At 29.6% G+C, this 16394-nt stretch overlaps 1 protein-coding gene across 1 annotated transcript; it reads left to right on the forward strand.

Moving 5' to 3' along the window:
• The first annotated feature begins 803 nt into the window (after positions 1 to 803).
• LOC102664546 (polygalacturonate 4-alpha-galacturonosyltransferase) lies at positions 804 to 8549 on the forward strand. Its single transcript, XM_006576328.4, has 11 exons — positions 804 to 1214; positions 1310 to 1456; positions 5158 to 5192; positions 5296 to 5355; positions 5452 to 5571; positions 5699 to 5762; positions 5841 to 5887; positions 6207 to 6541; positions 6642 to 6999; positions 7189 to 7776; positions 7884 to 8549. The coding sequence occupies exons 2-11, from the start codon at positions 1339 to 1341 to the stop codon at positions 8157 to 8159; spliced, it is 2001 nt and encodes a 666-aa protein (XP_006576391.1). The 5' UTR covers positions 804 to 1214; positions 1310 to 1338; the 3' UTR covers positions 8160 to 8549.
• The last annotated feature ends 7845 nt before the right edge of the window (positions 8550 to 16394 follow it).

Here is a 16394-nt window from a genome sequence, read left to right on the forward strand (position 1 = left end):
TTACGGTGACTGTGAAAAGGACTTGGAATCTCTTTCATTATCTTTTTTCTCCTTATTATCTTTCACTTTTAAAATCTTAACTTGATAAGGTTATATCATCTAAATTTTTTATAGATATTAAACAAACATTACTTTCAAAAACTGAAAAATAAGCCTTACTTGTTTCAACTTTAACTAAATTTATCACAATTCACACGTATCAATCTCATCATTAGACATTTCTCTTCAACTAAAGTAATTTTAGAATCTTTTTCTCAACCACTTATCTTTTTCAATCCACCGTTTTCAATATCTTTAGTTTTAAATTAAATTTTAATATCTTTTAAAATAAATGATTAATTGTTATTTTTTATTTGGTTTGGATGATAATTAAAAAAAACAATAATATAAGTTATGTAACATAAATATAATTTATATGTTAAAATTAGTATTTTACCTTGTGAATTGCACAAAATAAATATTCGTTTTACGCAACTAAAATTCATAAGTAATGAATTATATTATAATTAAAATTTGTCAACTAAGTATTTTGAATATATAAATAATGTCTTAAATTTATAATAAATGATTTATATTTTGATATAATGTTATTTTTTATTATTAATAATTTTCTTTAAAAAAATATCAAAATATTAAAAATGATAAATTGAGAGGGAAAATGTTAACTTTTTTTTTTAAAGATGTTATTGTTGAATGTTAGATGATAGCTTATCAGAATTTTTAAATATCTGTTTTGAACATCAACAACCCTTCCACCTCGTCAAATAAACTAAATTGAAGTGATTTGATCTGAATTTTATAATCTGTTTTATTACCTGGCACCGACAACGACGTCGTTTCCACCATCGGCGCCGTTATCTGAACGCTAACCCCCAACAACAGAGAAAAAAGAAAAAGAAATTCAAAAAATTATATATTATAAATAATGGTCCCATAGCCAAGAAAACACGAAAGAAAGCGATAGAAAAAACAGAAAGAAGAAAAAGAAAATAAAGAGAAAGAGAAAGAGAAAGAGAAGAAAGTTACCATCACCAATTCACCAGCATTCACTCTCCTCGATATCACACGTTGATTTTCTCTCTCTCACTCTCACACACACATTGCTTTTTGTGTCGGTTCAGTAGCGTCCGAACGAACTTCACCACTCAGTCTGTTGCTTGTGCTGATGCATTGCGCCGTGAACCCTCGCTAGCTCACTCTCCAATCAGATCCAAGTTCGATTTCACTCTCTCTCTCTCTCTCTCTCCGAATGTTTATTTTTCACTCTTTCTTACTTCGGTTTTTTTTTTTTTATTATTTATTTTTGCAGGTTTGTTTGTGTTGATTCTCCGATCCGCAATGACGCAGAGGAAGAACAGAGGCAAGGCTTCGTGTTTTCCTCTTCTCGGTTTCGTCCTCCTCTGCGTTCTCGCGCCGTTTTTTTTCTTCCTCTCCCGGAGGCTCTACGCCGCCCCGGGTTAGTTTTCTCTCGCACTGTTTCTGCTTTTTTTTTGTTGTTGTTGTTGATTTTCGCTTCGTGCATTTTGAATTTGAAGATCTCGCTGGTGATAGAGTATCGGTGGTTAGTTTAGTGTTCGTGAACGGTTTTTGGTTGTTAAGAGTCTGTTTATTCATTTATTATTATGTTTTTGGTTTAATTCGGGTTTTAGTTGGGATGTGAAGTGTTTGTTTTCCGTAGTTGTAGTGGAGGTGAAGTGTTAACTTAAATTGGAAGGGGCAAGGTGAAAGGGAGAGGGAGAGGGATTTGTGAGAATGTGAGTGTGAGTGTGTTTGGACACGCATATCTGTAACAACGCAGAAAATTACGTTGAATTTGTGAAATGTGTAGATGCTACAACTGATATAGCTTTTTGTCTAGATTCAGAAAACCTTGCCGAACGTGCTATTAATTGCTTAACCAGACGTGCTGTGAATGGAATTGGTTGGACACACGTTTGAATTTGATATCTGAAAGTGTAGCCGGTGAGGGATTTGTGAGAGTGTGAAGTGTTTCCCATAGTTGTAACCTTGTAGGGTAGAGTGTTAGCATGTGTTTTGACTCGCATCTGAAACACAGAAAATTTAGTTAAATTTGTTAAATGTGTAGATGCTACAGCTGATAGCTTTTGTCTAGATGTAGAAAGCTGCGTCAAACATGCAGTCAAATGCTTAACAAGATATGTTGTGAATCAAATTTGATGGACACACGTCAGTAATGCAGAAAATTTAGTTAAATTTTAAAATGTATGGATGCTACAACTGATAGCTTTTGTCTAGACGCAGAAAGCCACGTCAAACATGCAATTAAATGCTTAACCAGACATGCTGAGAATGGAATTTGTTGGATACACGTCTGTAACGCAGAAAACTGCGCTAAATTTGTTAAAATATGGAAGCTACAACTGAAAGCTTTTGTCTGGATGCGGGAAATCATGCCGAACATGCAATTAAATACAGATATGTTGTGAATGTTATTGGTTGGACATGCGTTTGAATGGGATTTCTGAAAGTGTAGTGTGTGATTGGACACACATCTGTAATGCAGGAAACCATGCTAAGTTTGTTAAAAATTTGTCTAGATGCAGAAAACCACACCAAACATGCAATTAAATGTATTACCAAACATGTTTTGAATGGGTTTCCGTTTTTGTTGCTTTTGGGTTTCTAGATTTTTGTTTCATATGGCAGTGGAAGGCACCTAGTTTTCTCGGAGTAGTGAACTTTACTAGTGCGTACGGTGTCAATGTCAGTGTTTAGACTCTGGTTGGAAGGTTCTTTGAAGTTGTGTCTTGTTTTTGTCCTTCTTGCAACTTTTTCTTGTTTCTTCTCCAAATCCCAGTTGAGTATATCAATTGGCATCATTGCACGTTCTGATCCAAGGCAAGATTTCATGGTTAAGAGAATGGAGTCATGAATTGAGGTAGTTGAGTATATCAATTGGCATTAAAGCACGTTCTGATCCAAGGCAAGATTTCATGGTTTAAGAGAACGGAGTCATGAATTGAGGTGGCTGAAAATGGCTTGCAGCACACCAATGAATCACTGCAAGTAGTTTACTAATGGTTGAGTTATTGGGCTGTTATGAAGACAACCCCAATGGCAAAAGTAGTGGAACCTTCATGTAAAGGCCTAGTCTTGGTTGACGATGAGAGACAATAAAGGGTGAAGCTACTGATTTTATTTGGGGAGGACACACCTTGTTTGGGTGGGAACAATGAAACACTATTTTAAGGTGAAAGGCATGGATGAAGACAAGAAGTTGGAAGCAATGTTAAGGGTAGTGGAGAGAAAAGCTCTATCCTGGTTGCAGTGGTGGGAGTCTTACATTGAAAATTTGACATGGGGAGAGTTGAAATACCTAGGTGGAATTTTCTTCAGTGTGTTGAGGGTTGAAATTATGGGCAGACGTGAGGGTCTTTGATTAAGGACATTGAAAGACATAATGGATTTTTCTTTGCTTATGCCTGAATGCCTGATAGATGAAAGAATCAAGATTTCTATCAAGAAGGATGGGGGAAAATAAAAATAGGGCTCTTCCCAATAATCAGGGCATAGGAGGTTTTCAAAGTTGGATGCTTGAAGAAGGGTATTGGGGCACCATGGAAGGAAATGTGGGATCCAATAGAGATGGCAACATCAAGGACCAGGCCAAGCAACAAAATACCTGTTTCAAACAATAGTCACTACTCACTAGAAGAGATTCAGAAGAAAAGGATGAAAGGATTGTGTTTTGCATATGATGAAAAGTTGTCTCCTATGTGTTTAAAAACAAGAACCTCAAAGATCTTGATGTTGGAGGAAGTTGAGCCTGTGAAGCCATGGGAAATGGTAGTCGGTAGATGAGGAAGAGGAAATTATTTGGGAAGGACAACTGAAGAAGTTAACTTTGCTTAGTATGGCAGCTTTGACCTCAAAAAGTCCTTCACGGTGAGGGGTGAAATGGCAAAGAGGATGGTTTTGGTACTAATTGACAGTGTAGCTTCCCATAATTTAATTTCTAGGAAACTGTTATGGCTGCAAACAGAGTCTACTATATCCTTTTAGGTTAAGGTAGGAGGAGGGCAGAGGATAAAATCAAGTGGAGTTTGTAGGGAGACTAGACTGGAGTTGCAGTTTCAACAACTGATTGAAGAGGAATTTTGTGTTTCCCTTAGAAGGTGAAGATGTGGTGTTGGGGATGGAGTGGTTGGAAAATTTAGGAAATGCTAAAGAAAACTTTAAGGAGTTGTCCCTGAAAACCAAGAAAGGAGTAATACTTCCTAGGATAACTTACATGTGTAACAAGCTGGATATGTGTGTTGGTTTTTATTAGATATGTTGTTTATTTTTTAGATAATATTAGTTTGTTTTTATCTTTTAGATAAGATTTAGATAGCTTATATAATGGATAGTGGGTAAACATGTTGTAACCCAAAACACTGACCCCTTGTTTGGTTGGAGGGAAATAGGAGGAGAAGATAGAATTAATTTGTGATGTTTGGAGGAGGAGAAGATAGAATTAATTTGTGATGTTTGGAGGAGGAGAAATAAGGTGGAAATAACTTTTAAAATGTTGGGACCCACTGTACTATTTCTCACCTATTTCCACTTGTCTCTCTTTCTCTCTCCTCATCTCTTCTCTATTTCTCTCCTCCCTAGCAAACATGGCCTGAATAATACAGGTTCTTGTAAATTTATACTGGTTTATCTTCTCTCCTTTCTCTCTGTTGGAAGATAAAGTCCCATATTGAATGGGATGAAGAAAAGAAAAGGGTATATAAGTTGGGTTGTTGTGTCAAAAATGTATGGACCTTTTTTGACTATACTCCCATACTAAGTCTTCACTCCTCACATTGGGTTTGTGTGAAATTCAACACTCAATCTTTTTAACTTTAACAATTCATAAATATATGATTATTATGTAATATCTGATTTTTATTACTTGGTCCTACTCATTTCTTAGACTTTCAAAAATTGTCTTGTCCCATATGGCTGTATCTGATCATATATTATACTTGTATCTATATTGATTGTTTGTGGATAAGAAATGCAAATTTTTTTAGCTTCATTTTGCTGATTCACTTTAATACATAGAATGATAGGAAGAGATTAAGTTCTTAATAACATCTCTACGAATTTCTTTAAATGGTCATCTTCATCAGTTCAAGTTAGTCTTACTACTTTCAATGGGTTGTGCAGATCAAGATTATATTTCAGCTGTTCCAAGTAAACAGGTAGCCTGTTTTTTGCATTATTGTTACTGTTATATGACAAATACTTGATAAAGCTTCTAGCTTTTTCTTGTCTGCCTTAAAATAAATTGTTTGGCTGCTACAGGTTCGCAAATGGAGAGAGTGGCAGGCTTTGCAGGACCTTAAATCACTTTTTTCAGAAGAGGCAAGCAAATGCTTATAAAGTTTGGTCTTTTCTTCCATGTTTATCACTTCTATTTCAGTGTCACTTATTGGTTTTCTGATAAATATTATACTCTAGGTTCTTGATGTTATTGTATCCAGCACAAATGATTTGGGGCCTTTCAGTCTTGACAATTTCAGAAAAAATTTGTCTGCTTCATGGAGAGTTGGATTAGGAAATTCAAACGCTGAACATGAGGTTTGGAAGAATTATGTGCTTCTGCAATTCTGCATGGAACTTTTAATTGGTAATTTTAAAAAATTGAAGACATATTTTGTTATGTAGATGCTAAATGTTATCAATGTTTTAATTTTTTTTGTTAAAGCTAAACCAACAAACAACACATGTTAGACAAGAAAAGCCAGAGGTGAAGGAAGGTAGATCTTCAGGTGGTATCATACCCTATCATTTAATATGCCTATGCTGGTACTTAATTTAATCTCTAATTATTTTTTTTCTTTATGCAGATAATCCTTCTCAGTGGACTGATAGTTCCGCACAGCAAACCCGAAGGGTGAGCATCATTCTTTGATATTTTTCTTCTTTGAACTCACGTGCACTTTACTTGGATACACCTTAGGTTAATGTTAGTTTGCACAGTGGATATGTACTCTACCTGATTTTCCCCTTGTTTTTATTTATTTGCAAGGAAAATGTGATTTTTCCAGCTTGAATGGCTTAAAATTTGTTTAGCAAGAAATAACAATTTATTAAGATCACAATAACAAATGTTGGAACTTGGAATTTTATAATTTTGTACTCACATTATAAATATTTTGGGATAAAAGATGACATAAAACTTGTTTCATGTTCTTTATAATTAATTTTTGCAGCATTTAATAGAGAAAAGGCGGGAAAAGCGTGCTGCTGAGTTGGTAAAAAAGGATAATGAAGTAGCTGTAAGAGTCGAAAATACAGCTATTGAACGCTCAAAATCTGTTGAGTCAGCCATTATAGGTAAATACAACATTTGGAGGAAAGAATTTGAGAATGAAAATGGCGATTCTACTGTTCGGTTGATGCGAGACCAGATCATTATGGCTAGGGTATATATAAGCATTGCAAAGTTGAAGAACAAGGTTGAACTGCATGAAGAACTAATTTCCCGGCTCAAAGAGAGTCAACGTGCTTTAGGTGATGCAGTTTCTGATGCGGATCTACATCACAGGTCTGAAGCCATGTGTAATTTTTTTATGGAGTATATTTATCTTCACTTTAATCCCTTTGAATTTGCTGACTTAATTGGTTGAGTGTCTAATTATCTCTAGTACACATGGGAAAATAAAGGCTATGGGTCAAGTTCTATCAAAAGCAAGAGAGCAATTGTATGACTGCAAATTGGTCACTGGAAAACTAAGAGCAATGCTACAGACAGCTGATGATCAAGTTAGGAGTTTGAAGAAACAGAGCACATTCCTCAGTCAGTTGGCTGCCAAGACCATACCAAATGGAATTCATTGTTTATCTATGCGCCTTACCATAGATTACTATCTCCTTCCTCCTGAAAAGAGAAAGTTCCCTGGGAGTGAGAATTTGGAGAATCCCAGTCTTTATCACTACGCACTGTTCTCAGATAATGTCTTGGCTGCATCTGTTGTTGTCAACTCAACTATTATGAATGCTAAGGTGACTTGGGCTGTCTTTTTAACCATACCAGTATTTGTGTGCAAGTTCATTGTTTCCTTTTATAGATTGCAAATAAGGGTGCCTTGACCATGGTCAACATATCGTGCATGTGAAAGTGTATCTATGATTTAGTAAATTATATTATTAAAACCAGGCCTCATAACTTAGTTTCTGTCTTCAATGTTGCAGGATCCATCGAAGAATGTTTTTCACCTTGTTACTGATAAACTAAATTTTGGAGCCATGAGCATGTGGTTTCTTTTAAACCCTCCTGGAAAAGCTACAATCCATGTTGAAAACGTTGATGATTATAAGTGGTTGAACTCATCCTACTGCCCTGTCTTGCGGCAGCTTGAATCTGCTACATTGAAAGAGTTTTATTTCAAGGCAGGCCATCCAAACTCACTTTCTTCCGGGGCTTCCAATCTGAAGTATAGAAATCCGAAATATCTCTCAATGCTCAACCATCTGAGATTCTATCTTCCACAGGTTTATCCAAAATTGGATAAAATCTTATTTCTTGATGATGACATTGTTGTTCAGAAGGATTTGACTGGATTATGGGCTGTGGATCTTAATGGGAAAGTAAATGGTGCTGTTGAAACTTGTGGTCAAAGCTTTCACCGATTTGACAAGTACCTTAACTTTTCAAATCCTCACATCGCAAGAAATTTTGATCCAAATGCTTGTGGTTGGGCATACGGGATGAACATGTTTGATCTGAAGGTGTGGAAAAAGAAGGATATCACCGGCATATATCACAAGTGGCAGAATATGGTAAGCAAAGGAACGAAGCATTGGTTTACATCAATTGTCTATTCTCACACAAATAGAATGCAGGTATGGAGATTTTTCACTGACTTGTTTGTTATGTTTGATTCTAGAATGAAGACAGGGTGCTGTGGAAGCTGGGGACGTTACCTCCGGGGCTAATAACGTTCTATGGGTTGACACATCCACTAGATAAATCATGGCATGTACTTGGTTTGGGTTATAATCCAAGTTTGGATCGATCAGAGATTGAGAATGCAGCAGTTGTACACTACAATGGTAATATGAAGCCATGGTTAGAAATTGCCATGACAAAGTATCGGTCTTACTGGACCAAGTATGTCAAGTACAATCATCCCTATCTTCAAAACTGTAAGCTAAATGAATAGTACCGATAATTTGGTCCCAAGTACAGAGAAGAATTCTCTGATATTTTCTATCACCTTTCTGGCTTTTGGTTATTTCAACCACAGCGTCTTTGCTAGAATGATGATCATTGTCTTAAAGCTTAGAAGGGATAGGGTAAGGGCGTGTTCTATATTTGTCTCCAACATCATCTCTTTCCCACCTCGATTTTTGCTTTCAATTCATTTAATTTGTTCACTACACCACTCACCCATTTGAAACAAGGTACAAAAGTAGTGTACCTTGTTTAGTACCATAAAATCTCCTCATTGTACAATACTCTGATCTGATACTCGGACAGAACTAGAAATTAAATATCATATTTCTGTATTCTTTGATAAGTTATTTATTCACTTTCTGAGAGCTTATGCGTTATTTGCATGCGTTGATGTTTGGTTAAATTAGTGTTTTTTTTTCTCTAATTTATTAGAGGTTTGATTTGATTCTTTAATTTTTTTTTTGTTCAATTTGATTTTCTAATTTTTTAAAATAAAAGGATTCAATTTGGTATTTGCCGTTGTTAAGTTTAGAGTTCATGTGATCATTGTATAAGAGAGTCACCTCATTAACCCTTTGTCACGTGAACACAGATTGAATTCTTTTTAAAAATTAAAAGATTAAATTGAACTTAAAAAAATAAAGGATCATATCCAATTAAAATAATAAATTAGAGGGAAAAAATTATATGTTTATCTCTCAAAACATGAACTTTTTAAGAATATCCAGTTATTTTCTATTTCTTCCTTCTTCTTTTTTTTGAAAATTGTATTGTGATTCATGGAAGTTAATGGTGGTTTTTAGTTGAGTAAAATCATCATTGTTTCGTGTATTTATTATTTATTGAAACTTAGTACACATTTAATAGAATTTCGTTGTAATAAAATGGAATGAGTACTGGCTATGGATGTCAAACACTTAATTTTGCCCCATTTATTTTATGCAAATTTCTTTTTTGCCTTAATAATAAATATTATTTACGTTCTTATATGTAAGACCTTTCAATAAATTCACATTCTTTTAAAAAAAATAATTTAACTAATCATGTCAAATTTGTCAATAATTTATATTAATTTTTCAAAATTATTATTCATTCTTTTTCTCAATTGTTTTTCATATTCAATAAGAATGAGCACACAAATATTTATATATAATATCTCCTCTAATAGAAAAACATACAAAATATATATTAATAATAGCTTTTACAATTTGATTCCTTAAATTTTTATTTGTTTTCCCCTTTCTCGTCACATATCTCATTACTCAAGATGGATAGTTTACAACCATCAGTTTCAATAATTTGTAAATCCTCTATCTTTAAATATATAAATTATATTTTAAATTTATAATCAATGATTTAAATTGTGATGTAAAATTTTTTTAAATGCAAATATTTTTTTAAGAAACTATTAAAATTTAGTTTAAAGATTGAAATAAAAAAGGGATAGATTGAAAGAGATAAAAGATCCAGCTTATAAATGAAAATTAGAGGATAGTTTGAGAAATTTAAATAGTTAAGAGAGAAGTTTTTTTGGGTTAGTTATAGAGGTAGTGTGTAAAATGCACATAAAAGAATACAGAGAGAACATGAAAATGCCAAATTAAAAATTTTTAAAAAATATTCTTATTTTTAATATAAGTAAATTTTATGAGTCATTGAACAGGAGAAAGCTATATTACTTTGTGTGTAGTGTTTTGAGTCACTTCATTAAATAATCTATAACTTTTCAAGAGAGAGAAAATATGCCTTTGGTATTTTTTTAGAGAAGGTATTTTTGGTATTATGACTTGAAACCAAGAATTTCATTTTTAGCGGAATTCTCCACCGTTATTCTTTTTGTTTCTGAATTCTCCGCCGTTCGAATGCGAGCTATTATTAGATTCCATTAGTAGATTTGTTTTCCCCCTAAACTTATTTTCCTGATCTTTGATTCTATTAGGGCTCATTCCGTTGAGTGAAAATAAATGAAATTAGAATGGATTGAAATCAAAATTTTAAATTAAAATAAAGTATAAAAATGTGAGTTTCATTATATTTTATTATTTATTTTACTTTTTTTTTTCATTTTCTATTCTATTTCTCTACAAACAAATGGTTTCTTAATGATTAAACTTTGCATTTTCTATGTTCCTTTCAAAATGAATTTAAATATGAAAGAGTTTATAACAATTTACACATTTTTCAACCAATTAAATTAAATCTTTTTTTATAAAATGGCATATTAAGTTAGTTGTCATTACAATAATCTTAAAAAAATTATACTTTTCAATATTTTTAAAAATAAAGTAATTCGTAATTTAAAAGTATAAATATTATTAAATTTTCAATAGTTGTAACTTGAGAAATATGAAAAAATTTAAATTTTAGAATTATTTTATAAATGAGTTCAATTTTGATACATCATTGATGTTTTCTTGGTAAGTGGTTGATGTAAAAAATGTAAGAGTGTTCAAAATCAAATCAAATCTAAAATTAAAAAATGATCTAAATAATTGAAAATCACATAAAAATCAATGATCATGAGTTTTTGTATTTCTCAAACCGTGCAATTCAGTTTGATTCGCGGTTTAACACTTGAAAATTAAACTAAACTAAATTACACCATAAACATCCCTATAAACTATTGTTACAATTAGTGTTTTGTGCTTTGTTGGATATCTACTTTTTAAATTTTCATGGTTGAAAACATGCATTATGAATGTTGTTTTACTTTTTTATTTTAAGTTTATTTGTTGGAACTTAGAAGCAAGTATTATATTTTTTTTACTTTTAAATTGAATGATTTATTATTTAAGTTGAATAATTATTATTCAAATATTATTTAACTTGAAAACAATTACTATTTTACTTTAAATTCAATTGTTTTTCATTTAAATGTTGATTGTTGAATTATTATTCATATTTTGTCCAATTAATAAAAAACTTTTTATATATTTTTTTAACACTTACTAACAGAATTTTTAAACGGCAAACACCATAAAAGATTTATTTAATTTGGTTCATATTTTATAAATAATTTGAATCAAACTAAATTGAATCACACCTAATTTTCTCATTTGATTTGGATTAATTTTAAGTTAAAATCACACCAAACAACACAACCCCTAAAAATATATACAATCAACTAATTTAAAAAATATAAGTTAGAAATAATTTTTAAAATATTTAAAACAAAATTCAATCATTTTTAATATTATGACTATAATTGGATGATGTGTAAAAAATATTACACTATCTTTACATTTTAATTTAGTTCTCTAGCAATATTTTTTAAAAACATTTTATGAATGAGGATAGGTTGTCGACAACGCGGAGGAGGTCACCTAATCATCAGTAACTTAATTAGTGATAAAAATTCTTTTAAAGCAAGTATGTTTTAAAGTGACTACGTAGGAAATGATTTATTTATTTATTTCCTCAAAAAAGGAAAGGAATTATTTTCAAATTAATAAGCTAAACTTAATCACACTTTTAATTAAATAAAAATAATACACCTTCTTTTTATATAAAATAAAGTATAATATACATGTTATGATTCCCCTCTTTGTAAATTTTTTTCTTAACTATAATAACCAATGATACGATGAGTTTTGGGATTGATTCTTATCCCATTGTGCTTGAATTGACTAAATTTTTTATTTCATTCTTTTTTTGTTTGTTGATGTTGAGTAACTTTATATCTCTTTGCAATTCAATATCAAATAAGAATCGTTTGTCCCCCTCTATATCGTGGACTAGAGCACCCAATGCAATAAAAATATATTTCTATAACTCAATCGTCATTATACTTTCAAGTTAAATTTTAAGTAAAATTATCTGCATATAACATAAATAACTTGTAATAAAATTATTCAAGATCTCCGGAAACTTTTAACAAGCTAGCCCTGTATTAGTGATGTAAGTATAAATAATTTTTTAATAGTAAAATATATAGAAAAAAATAAGAACATTATTATTATTATTATTCTAAATTAGTTTTTACTAATATATAACATATAGTAATTTTTAATTAAAGGAACAAATGATATTTTTTTTTGAAGCAAACCAAATTATATTTTTAACCTAAAATTTTGAATCTTCTATATATTACAAAATATGTTACTAATGATTAGATGTTAAATTAAAATTTTTTGGTATGTCTTTTATTTTTAAAAATGAGTTATTAGTATAAATATTGTGAATCTATATTAATACTAAGATATACCGTGTTAACAGACAATTTTGTTGTTATAAAAGATTAATGTATACTTTCAATTTATGAAATATTAGTGTAATACATGGTTCTATTAATTTAAATCCATAATATTTGTACTAAATTTAATTTTTGTTAATAAAAGTTATAATAATATAAATAACCTTAACGTTTAATATCTTTTCGTCAATAAATAACATTTTTATAGTAAAAATTTGTGTCAATATTAATCTACTATAGTTTTATTACTATATTATGTGTTTGTTAGTGATTTTATAATTAGTATGTTTTAAGTCTTTTTTTTTCTTTCTCAACCACAAAGAAGATATTCTGACCTCAAATGTATTGTCCGTTGCAATTTGACTCGCATCGGTGCCCCCAATGAATTCAGGAAGGGGAGTGCTATTCAGTATTTTTTTTTTTTACCTTGTTTTCTACATGGTGTGAAACTTTTTTGGTGTACCAGAATAATAATCATGTTATAGTGGTAAAAAACAAATGTTAATAATACATTTTTTGACACACTGTTTTCAATAAATTTTATCCTTAGTTGAAATATATTTGAAATTACAAATTCATAAAAGAGAATAATTAAATAAGTTATGAGATATACATTTTTTTTATTCAAAAAATTTCAACAAATAAAAAAATGTGTAAAATAATATGTTGTCAACACTAATCTAAATGCAAAATATCTATCAATTTTAGTAAAACTTATTCTTTGTTAGAAAACCTATTTAATCCTATAATTAGATATCTATTCTCAACAACATTTTTTAATATAGTCTAGAACCTAAGATTCTTCCTAAAAAAAAAAAAGCATCCATGTTCAACTAAAAAATTACACTTTCTAAAGCAAAAAAACCGAGTGTATGTTTGTTTGATTGTTGCAAACAAACTTTTGAAACAAAATGAGATTTGTAAAATTCAAATAGTAAAACAGTTATTTTATGCCAAAAAAATCAGATTATAACCTCATAAAAATATATGATGAAACAGAAAAGAAAGAGTGAGGTGATACGCCATTTCAAAACGTAACAGGTACGAAAAGCATTATTGTATAAAAGAAGAAAAAAAAGTAGTACAATGATTGTACGGACATAATAATTGTAGGAACTAGGAAGAGAGGCACATGCATTCTTAATTGATACAAAAGAGTTCAATGATTTGTCCTTCGTAGTCAGAAAAAAAATCTGCAGTTGGTCGGTTGAATGAGAGACTGAGGAAAGAAAATCTCAAATGAGTTCGTAGCAAATAATAATGTTTTGCTACCATCTCAACGTCAACGGGGAATTTCTGTCCGTACAACAAATTACAACAATTATATTTCTTCTTCTTCTTTCTTTTTTTTTTTTTTACTAAAATTTATAAATCATATTATTGATTTGAGTATGTTTATTATTGTTTAAAATTAATTTTAGTGCAATTTTAAAACAAACAACCGCTTCACGTGGTGATACTAGAATCTTCTTTTTGTAGACCACATATTAAAAGCGTCTCTTTGAAAAGATTGATAATAGATGATTACCTTTTAAACTAAAAGTTATTCCGGATTTGTTTAATGTAATAGAAGAGTTTAATTGTAATACATGTATATTGGTATCGTAATTTTTTATACTATTATTTTCTAATACATGTTTAAAAATACATACCCTTCTTATATTTGATAATGTTATTTTTTAATTTCTACGATCTTAAACACCATCATCACTATTCATTAATGTCACAATCTCTATCATCATCACCATCACTTATGTCATATCATTGATATCATCATCATTGACATCTCTAACCGTAGTTACTACTAACACTATCATCATTATATCTTCACTACACAAAACTACTTATAAACTCATGAATATAGGTTTATATTGTCATTTAATCACAAATTATCGTTTATATAATTTCAAGGTAGTTGTTGTAAAAGTAGACAAACTTATTTAGAAAAAAATATATAAATATAATTATAAAGTTATGTAAATTTATTTTTATTAATATATTTAAAGAGTTATACTATTATTAGTTATATGATGACTTATAGATGAAATGATTTTTATATTTTATTATATTTATTATTTATCTTACAATTCATTTTATAATTTATAAGAAAATTATAAGTTAATAAAATAAATTTATTTATAAAAACTTAAGCTTTTAAGTTTGTCCAATATTTTTAAAACTACCTTAATTGCTTGCCAACAACACTTTATAACTTATGAGTAGGGGGATTCGTAAATCCATCAAATCCAACGTAGACTTAAAAAATCGATCAAAAAAATCAATAAACAAAAAAACCAAAAATCGAAGGATAAAAAATTTGAAAAACTAAATCTTTTTTTTATTGGATTGGATCAAATTTTGGATTTGAATTTAAAAACTGATTCAATTCAATCCAAATCAAACATATACACATGTATGTATTTTTATTTATAAATTTTTAATATCACTCATTTTTTTATTTTTATTTCCTAAAATTATCATATAACTTATACCTACTTATGAAAAATACATTTAGTTAAAGATTTTTTTAACTACTTATTTGAATTAAAATGGATATATATACTATTATTAGTTATACAATCCAAATCACTTAAAATTAGATCAGATTAAAATTTAAAATTAAATCAATTAGATAATAAATAAACAAAATTTAATCAATTATATAATTTTTTCCTTCAAAATCAATTCAATCCTAGACACCCTTGCTTATGAGTTATGAGATGCATGAATTTTTTCTCCCATTTTGTTACCATTAATTTCCAAAATAAAAGCATTACCTTTTCCTAATTAATGCTCTTATTTACAATAGATTATTGGGTGTTTTTAGTCATTTTAATTTTTTTATGAAATGTACATTACTTAGTAATAATAATAGTAATATTTTATATATAAATATATTTAATTTTAAATTATTTCTTGTATAAAAATTCATACATAAACATATAATTTTATATGTATGATTCAATTGATACCCAATACTTAATTTTATCAGTTAACTTATCAAATTTATTTTTCCCTATTTTCTTAATTATGAAATAATTTTTGAATTAGATATAGGGCCAAACGTAGTAATTGCCATTGTTATCTTTTTTTGACGGGATTGGATCATTATCCTTTTGCACTCGTATCATGAGACATATAAATGTGCTAATCATTTAATTTGGCCAATTTTGGTACACTAGCTCTTTTAATATTCATCATTTGTATCGAGCCTCTTTCCCTTATTCAACTTCTCAGGCAGGACTTGACGTGTTTCCCACCCTACAATCATCTGCTAATGTTCTCCTTTTGGGCATTTGGCTCCGTTCTTTATATATATATATATATATATATATATATATATATATATATATATATAATCGGCAACTATTTGTGACAAATTAAACTATAAGTTATATAGTCTTTTACCAATGGATCCACTAATCATTTCTATGTAGTATAAGTCTGACTTTCATATAAATTTAAACAACTTTTTTAATATTAGACATTTTTAAGTTAATACAAAAAATTTATTAAACTAATGATGATTTTATTTGAAATTTAATTAATTTTGAGTATCCAGGTAGGTACATAAACTAGCTACCTTATTAAAGTATTGTAATATTGAAGTCCATTAAGATTGGTCGGTAAGGAATTTGGATAGTATACACAAGAACTTAAATTTGATTCTCAATTGTCCTCATTATATAAAAAAACTATCATAATCAATTCAATTTAATTTAATATTGTTAATCAATAATAAAGTCAATAAAACTAATCTTTCTTAAAATATTGTTAATTCTCCATAAGAATTTATTAATTTTAATTTTAATTTCATAAGGCAAGTTTGGAGGATACATGATTTAGAACATCGAAGTAATCCTCCCTTGAAGGCTAACCATGAATTTTTTTAAACCATAAAATAGTTTACTAAGCTTGAAGTAAAAATATAATATTAGAGATGCCCTTAAGATTAATTAACCTTTCTGTGGAGAACCCTATAGAGCCAAACACCTTGGACTTTTGAACATTATTTTTCAATCTTGACAA

Source organism: Glycine max, chromosome 3, assembly GCF_000004515.6.
Source record: "Glycine max cultivar Williams 82 chromosome 3, Glycine_max_v4.0, whole genome shotgun sequence".
In the NCBI taxonomy this organism is placed as follows: domain Eukaryota; kingdom Viridiplantae; phylum Streptophyta; class Magnoliopsida; order Fabales; family Fabaceae; genus Glycine; species Glycine max.

Coding starts and splice junctions, on each gene's coding strand:
- LOC102664546 (XM_006576328.4), top strand. CDS start 1,339: ATGACGCAGAGGAAGAACAGAGGCAAGGCTTCGTGTTTTCCTCTTCTC. Junction 5,572..5,698: donor ATTCAAACGCTGAACATGAG/GTTTGGAAGAAT, acceptor TTTTTGTTAAAG/CTAAACCAACAAACAACACA. Junction 5,763..5,840: donor GAAGGAAGGTAGATCTTCAG/GTGGTATCATAC, acceptor TTCTTTATGCAG/ATAATCCTTCTCAGTGGACT.